Source organism: Nilaparvata lugens, chromosome X (genome assembly GCF_014356525.2).
Source record: "Nilaparvata lugens isolate BPH chromosome X, ASM1435652v1, whole genome shotgun sequence".
Classification (NCBI taxonomy): domain Eukaryota; kingdom Metazoa; phylum Arthropoda; class Insecta; order Hemiptera; family Delphacidae; genus Nilaparvata; species Nilaparvata lugens.
Genome location: NC_052518.1, coordinates 71,773,884 through 71,782,443, shown reverse-complemented (window position 1 = coordinate 71,782,443; position 8,560 = coordinate 71,773,884). Strand labels below are relative to the sequence as shown.

Below are 8,560 nucleotides of genomic sequence, written 5' to 3'. Positions count from 1 at the left end.
GGAAGTAAGTCTCCATTTTTACAAAATGCAGGCTTTTCTTTATCTGTAATTAATTTATCAAAGTTAACAATTGGTATTTGACTCATGATTACAAACGTACAGAATGTGATCTGATAAGCTACTGAAAATTTTGACAAAAGTTTGATCAGTGCCGCTATGAATGAGAGCAATGACCGAGCACACATGCATTAGCATAGAGGGGCGTATCAGTCAACAGATTGGAATGTAGACACCACTCTCCACCTCCTGTCATCATCATCATCAGACAGAGGATGGATGTATCTACCTTCTCTGTTCCTCACCCTCTTTTCTGCTTATCAGCTATTGAGTGTGCAAAGATTCTTATATTACGAAATGAAACTATGGATTGAAATGAGAACCAGTGTTTGATAATAATACTTCTATTATATTCTCAACGAATGTACATCATGATATTTACAATAGATTATTTACAATAAATGTACATGATATTTACAATAGATTACAAAAGATTATTTTTCATCTAATAATTGATCTTTACTAATATAACTAGGTGTTGAAAATCCAATCCATTTCACTAACAATCCTTTTTTATCACGTTTTAATATTTTTTCAATCAAATACACTTGTCTCTCCGATTCGTTTAATTGTGTTTTTTTAATTTCTTCTGCATAAAACCGACCACTAATTACTTCACCGTTTAGATCTCTCAGTGAGTAGGTTATAGGTTTAGAAGGAAATATAGAGTGAATCACAAAATACTCTGCGCTCCAGTTTATGTTATAAGATTTATCGAAAAATAATTGTTTCTTCGAGATTCGCACGATATCACCTAGCTTAAATTTCGGTTTCAAATTTTTCAATTTATATTGTCTATTGAATGCAGAATTCAATGACATTAAAACATGATTACGATTTTTCTTACCAACATCCTTAGGTTTCATTCTAATGGATGAATGCGTTGTTGCATTATAATCACGAACCAAACTGTCTAGCTCTGATATCCAGTTTTTGGTTCCACGCTCAGTTAAATATCTATAAATTTTTGCTTTAATTGTTCTATTAAACCTTTCAACTATGGAGGCTTTCTTATCGGTAAAAACATGGTAATGTTTAATACTATATCTATCTAATAACGCTTTAACTTTTGAATAAAAGAATTCTGTTCCCTGATCTGTCTGGAACAGCTTAACTCCCTTATTTTTAGAAATAATTGGTTCGAGAGCATTAAATACAGATTGGCTTGTCTTGTCTTTTAATGGTACACAATATGCAAATTTTGAAAAACAATTAATAACAACTAAGATATATTTATAACCCTTATTAAAACGCGATAAACTTGTCATCTCAATAAGGTCGGCTTGAAGCAGGTCTTTTTCACTTTTCAGTTCATATTTGCGAGTGGCATAGTTCACACGCGGCACGCTATGAAGCTCTCAAGCTAGCTTAGATCTAATAATATTCATGATATTTACAACAGACAAATCAAAATTAGTGGTGTTGGATGATTGTCACAGAACATACTGAGCAATCAGTTAGAGTGTTGTGGGCACTCTATAATGTCCAAAAGGGAGAGTGTCTATCCCATTCTCCGCAATATATCTCTTATCGTCATAAGGGCTCAAACAGATTTTTGCACATTCAACCTGATACATGGTGTGATTATAGGACCTCATCATATTAAATTTTTCAATGTGTTCACAACGTTCAATCAGCGATTTCTTATATAAATTAAAATTAAGTTTTCTACATTTCACTCCGGTCTGTACACCCTTTGCTACACATTTATTTACAGGTTTTTCATTCTCGTTACATACTAAAAAGGAGTAAAGTTTCGATCTTAGGCCTACAAATCTATGGACAGGTTTTGAGGCAGTCTCATCCTTGAACTTTCCTACAACTTTATTTCTCTCCATGGAAAAGCATGGGTGGTAAGGAGGGTAATTACTAGTGTTGAAAAGGCTCAAATTTTCTTTAATCAACTGATACACGTCTTCGACTTTTAGGTTTAGAAGAAAACTATCGGTATCAGTCATACACAGTTCTATACGATCCCACGGTATAATTTTTTTGTAATTTGCAATAGAAAAAATCGTACATATGGAATTTACTCAACTCCAGTACGGAAAAGCCGGAATAGACAGGCTTGTTCATTTTTAGTTCCAACTTGCGAGAGAAAACCGCAATCATATTCGGACTAATTATTTGCCAGCGTTTACATAGTGGATTTGAAATGTACTTATCTAACCGTTTTTCATCCGTGATAATTTTAACATTGATTTGCTTGCAACTAGATTGTATTGTTTTCCCGAAGATCAGATTGCAACAGGCCTCAAAGAAGGATATTTCAAATTTATTTTTTGCGTTCTGTCTATTCCTGATATTGAAGTCGATGTAGCTTTTCAGCCAGGGAGATTGAGAAAAGCTAATGACGCAATGCACTTTCAATAATTGCAAGCCGAGCTGAAGGTAGAGCTTTAAATTGACGTAGTGAACAATGTATTTTTCACGGTCGAAAAGTGTGTTCATGAGCTTTTTTGTTCCAGTTTGATCGTTCTCATTTGTTTGGTAGTTTGACAGCAATTCGCGCGGCAGTGTTTGGTGGAGAGGTGCGAGTGGGAAGCTGGTGTGCTTATCATGTAACTCTTGAGGGTACTTGAGATCACATTCTATTATATATCCGGTTTCTGAATTGCTGTCCAAATTCGCGAAATCAAGCTTGGAAATTTCTTCCTCTGAGAGGAATTTGAAATTTCCAACAGGTAAGCTTCGGCTCATAGCTTCCAAGTATAAACTGTTTGCATCGATATAAAGCAGATAATTACTCGGTTTTGAAGGGTCGTATGTTTCGGGTAGATGTTTGTTATTCGCTTCACAATAACGTTTACCGATGAATGACACCCCACCCCTCATCACTGCCTCAAACATAAGATGCATGTCAGGATGAGTAATCAATTATAGTTCGACTTTAGTGTGTTTCAGCATACAATTCCAGGTAAAGTGCGCGAGGGAAAGAAAATGGGTAACATCAAGGCCATATGAGCTGAAAAGCGTAGACCTCATGGATTCAAAAACTTCCGCTAATAGCATCACGTCCAAACATAAATAGAAATCGTGATATTCACCGAGCGATTTCAGCTTGAATGTTGAGAACACTCTTTGCGCATGCTCATATTCTTCGCGAGACAGAGGTGTATCAGTTAAATCATTATGAAAACATTCGATGGGAGGAAGCAATGTTTCCGCGAATTTTTTGGGACAACTCATGTATGAGTAAGGATATATTCCTTTTTTCAACAAGAGTTGTCTGTGTTCGCGTGGGGGATCATGAAATACTGAAAATAAACGTTCAAATTTCTTTTCCATGTCTGTACTTTGCACTAAATTACGCACCAATACTTCCAAGGATTCACACATAAACTTGTAGGAATCTAAAAATTTAATTTTGCCTTCTGAAAGTGTCAAAAATCTCTCTGACGTATTTGCGATGCAGGAAATTTCTTTTTTACATTTACCGAGCGCTTTCAGAATAAAATGCGAATCAAACCCGGAGAAATTGTGAAAATAACACGAAATGTACTCCGGAGTATGAGCTGATAAATTACAAGAAACGTGTGCCGCACATAGGTAATTACCAGTTTCATGCGTGTGGTGATGACATTTAATATCGGTGTCTAAAAACGGTTCAGCACAAAGCCTGCAGTTTACCAAATTTTGAAATTCGCGCTCTTGACTCACAGATAAAGCTTGCATCAGAATTTCTCGTTTCATATCCTCATACAAAATGTCGCCGAGATCTGTAATTTCCTGAAGAAATTTCTCCATGATTTTTTCATCTAAACTACTCGATCTATGGAGTACAGGTCCGTTGGCGATTTCCCCGTTCACATCGATAACAACAAAACAATAGCCGCAGGGAATATGTCGTGCTGTTTTCTTTGTATAGCTATGCTTGATTTCATCCCAATCGGATTCATCATCATCATCATTATTATCGATATTAACAACATAAGTTTCTAAATCCGCGTAAATGGTGTACTTTTTCTTCAACGTAGCACTTAGTTTCTTGAATTTAATTGTCTCTCAGCGTTTAGGATATGAAACTCACTGAGATTGAAACTTGGAACAAAGCTGTTCATGTTTCATCAAATTCGCTTTACCATCACAATTTTTAGATTTGGTTGATGTAAATCTATGGAAACAAAAATTGCAAATGTGTACTTGACCCTTGTGTTTTGAAAGGTGGGAGAGAAGACGCGATAGCCCATTTTTCCCGTTCGCGGTATTAACTAAACAGAAATGAGTTTTTCCTGCATCGGCTTTTTATAATACATTTTTTGTTTTTAAGAAATTGCGGTGTTTGAATGAAACTGGATGTGAAGATTGGATTGAATTTAATCACGTTCACATCCAGTGACTCAATTTTCTTCAAAACCCAACCGCTGCCGTGTCGAACAAAGTTGTCAAATGATGACATGATTTTTCTCATGGCCAACATGAAATGTTCGTTAAAATCTTCATAGTTCTCAAGCACATTTAGCGCTATGTTGGAGTAACTATGAAGATTTATTAGAGATGAGACAGTCTCGCTAACCTCATCATCCATCACTACTAATTTATACAGCAAAACATTCAGCACGATGAACCACTTCACATTTCCATCATACCATGCCGCATGTTCCCTAATTATATCGAAAACTCGACGTTTCGACCTCTCAAGCACGTTGGTGATGTCGATATCCTCAGGCTCGTCATCGAGGGTGATGTGATGACGCACCGCTGCGGAATTGACACCACGTAGTCTGCGTTCCCTCGGCATGATTCTGAAAAACAAAAGAATAACGATCAGGATGACATAGAGTACAACAGCATGTTTAGTTGTGAATTGGCATTGGTAGAAGAAGGCTGTGTGTGAAAATGATATCTCAAGATCACATAATGTTGTATGAAAGATTAAGATTATTATCTTTTGATAAAAGATGGTCGAAATCTTCTCCGCATTTGTCCGCGGAAAACATGGCGAAAGAGGGATTTATATTCTCATCTGCACCAGACATTGTGCGATGGGTATTTTGTTCAATTTGTTTGGGAAAATGGGAAGAAAGTGACATACCAGCAATAGAACATGCAAGGTACAGCCCGAACTGTAGAAGGAAAGATAATATAACAATTGAAGAGGAGAATTTCGATAATAATATTCCAAGAGAATATGAAGAAAGATATTTAACTTTTAATTGTGTAGAAGATTCATCCGTTCAAGGAGAGTATTTTGAAAAGCATTATCTACATTGTGACTTTTGTAAATCATTATCCAATAAAGCAGAGTATTTCGCGAGAAATGGTTATTTCTTACATAAAAATCCATTCTATCTGCAATGTGTCTATTGCAAATATATTATCAAAAATCCATTTGAAAAAGTAATACATTTACCGTTTTGTTTATATGAAGAGTGTGAGAAAGAAGAGCGGGGGTTGGATGTTCCGGATATAGCGTATCGTAAAGATGAGGTAAAATCGCATGCATGCAGTATATTGTAGAAGGTTTTTTATCCTCCGAGGACAAAAACTGTGCTCCGAGGACAAAAACTGTGCTCTGAGGACAAAAACTGTCCTCCGAGGACAAAAACTGTGCTCCGAGGACAAAAACTGTCCTCCAAAGACAAAAATTGTCCTCCGAGGGCAAAAAAATTGTCCTCGAAGGATAAAATTAAAGTAAAAATGAACTTACATGTGTTGATTTGATGAAATGACAGCTATCTCCTCGGATATGCTTCTCTCAGCTCAGGTAGCTCCTCGACTGTGGTTGTCTCAGCTCAGGTATTGTCTCAGCTTAGCTAGCTCCTCGGCTATGCTTCTCTCAGCTCAGGTAGCTCCTCAACTGTGGTTGTCTCAGCTCAGGTATCGTCTCAGCTTAGCTAGCTCCTCAGCTATGCTTCTCTCGATGCAGGTATGTTTCCCTCACGAGAGCACAACTGCTTATGAGACCGGAAACCGAGTTGTGAGGTGAGAAAATGCTGTGAAAAACAATGAAATATTTAATAACTGCAACCAAATATTAGAAATCAATAAGTAAGTGTTATTTCAAAAATATCAGAATGTAACGGATTATACTTACTTACAATCAAATGTCAGTGTTGTGCTGCTGGTAAACCTCTGGGGAGTTGAGTACAGCACGCTCCAATTGCACACGCCCCCTCGTATGCTCTCTCCACTCGTACAAGCCTGCAACAGACAGAGAAACGACTTGGTATAAAATCAGTTGCCTCAGAGGAAAATCACCATTTATGTTAGAGAAGAGTTAAGTGAACTTATATACCCTACGTGAACTTCTCCCTAATCATCATCTACACAATGGATTCATCATCATCTTCAAGCTTCATCATACCAGACAGCCCACCAACAGAGCAGCAGCTCAACTACTGGCAGCAGCAGAAAGCTCGCAGCTCGGCTGCCACCTCCGCTGCCATGGCTGCCGCCTCCTCCACCTCACCCCTGAAGAGACAGGGAATCTTCATTCAACGAGAGAGGGGTGAGGAGATCGTGATTCCGGACAGTCCTCTGCCACAATCTACACCGGCTACCTGGGCGCCGCGACGAGCGGTGCAGCCAACTCAACCCAGCAAGCAGCCGGTGAAGAGGAGGCTAGTTTTCGAGGATGAGGGCGTGCTCACTCAATCAAAGGTTAGCTTAAAGAAATATTATTATTGTATTAACATGTAATGTGCACAAAATCTTTATAAAATGTGAATTATTTTTTTTTTTAAACTAATTTCCAATGGATAAAATCTTTTGTGCATATTACAAGTCTATGTTTATTTGAATAAATTGAACTATGAAATTACTGATTCTTATACTGTGAGCGAAGTCAAGACTGAGCTTGACTTCTAATTGTGCTATCAAAACAATCTGAACACAGATAAATTTTCATGATGGTTGCATTGAAATTTGGATAAAAATTCAAAATAAACATGTTTTAGTAATTTCGATAACAAATTCGAATATGTTGCATGAAAGATTATACTGAAACAATTCAATTATCTAGCAATTTGAATTGAGTTATGTTAAAGTAATCGGAGAATTTGCGAGTTATTACTTATATATCATTATTACTTATATATTACTTACTATATCAAATTACTGATTCGAATAATACATTGTTATTTGAATTATGAAAAATCCGATCACATGCATAAACTGTTTATAATATTTCGTGTGAAACAAAATTATTGTTGATAAAAATGTGCATGTAATGAACTGAAATATTTTTCGAGTCAATTATCTAGCAATTTGAATTGAGTTATGTTAAAGTAATCGGAGAATTTCCGAGTTATTACTTACTTTCAGTTTTGAGTAGTGAATCTGTTGAGCAAGTTCTCTCTCTCTCTCTTGTATGATTTGATGATGAAAAATCTGAAACAAATAAGAGTCTAATGAAATATTTTTCCAACAGAAACGTGTGCCGGAAGAGGACAGCTCGATCGTGCCTCTCTTGAGGGAGGAGGAGGAAGTGGAGACAGAGGATGAGGACGAGATGCAATCGGAGAGCTTTCTGAGATTATTGAATAGCCGCGTCGAGAAGCCATGGACGCCTCTCCGCGAGTTGGAAGAGGGGTTGCCATATCCGATATGTGACATGAGAGAGGCGTCCAACCAGCATGGGCGGCGAATTGTGCTCAAAATCCGGGTACCCGGACTACGTACAACAGATGTTTATCTTCCAGAAAGATTTACCCGGATTTTGAGCACAAAAGACATTGAAAATTTTAAATTAAAGTGCGAAACCTTATCTCTGTTTGTAAAGCATGTTAATGCTTTTATGACTGACATAAAAATTGTTAAATGCTAAATTGTCATTTAGCATTTTTTATGTCAGTGACCATCTAGCATTAACATGCTTTACCTGTTATTATGTATGTGTCAGTAGTGTTCAATAAATAGTTTTTTTGTTATTCTATAAAAATTGTTCTCAATTCTCACCTGTTATACACAGTTCACTAGAAGTGGTAGTAAAACACGTACACAACCAGATGTTCAGTCACCACTATGCACTTTTATTATGAGTGCTTGTCTATGAGAATGTCTTTTTATAGCTTGTTGTACGCACGCACAAGGGCGAGCGTCAGACACAGCAAGCAGTTGCTCACTCAGTCAAGGCCGACTTCAGTCAAAGGTCGGGCATTGCTCCCTCACATCTGTTTTGGCACGCGCTCATATCTGTATGGGCGGAACACTTCCTCCTTTCAAATTGTGTTTGCCTTTTCAGATTTGCTATTTGAAAATTCTTTCCAAATAGCAAATCTGAAAAAGTGAATTCGATTTGAAAGGTGAATTCATTTCTAAATTAATAGAAAATTAATCAATTCAATTTTCTTTTAGATTAAGTTAGTGTAATGATTAATTAATTAACTTTAGTTAATGTTCAACCATTGAGTTGAAAAGTAATGAAAAATGGTATGTAGGAGAAAGCAAACTCCAAGGAAACGAGGCAGAGGTATCTTAAGCTCTGCTGCCAGAGTACTTAAGGGGGAGGCGGGTGCTGCTACAGGTATTACTTCAACTATTTTAAATAAATTGATCGATA

The 8,560-nt window shown here is 36.9% G+C and overlaps 1 protein-coding gene across 1 annotated transcript; it reads left to right on the top strand.

The window, feature by feature from the left end:
• The first annotated feature begins 5,661 nt into the window (after positions 1 to 5,661).
• Positions 5,662 to 7,933, top strand: LOC120354427. The gene is made up of 2 exons (XM_039441576.1): positions 5,662 to 6,660; positions 7,430 to 7,933. Exons 1-2 carry the CDS (start codon positions 6,331 to 6,333, stop codon positions 7,823 to 7,825), a joined length of 726 nt encoding a protein of 241 aa, XP_039297510.1. The 5' UTR covers positions 5,662 to 6,330; the 3' UTR covers positions 7,826 to 7,933.
• Positions 7,934 to 8,560: the final 627 nt, after the last annotated feature.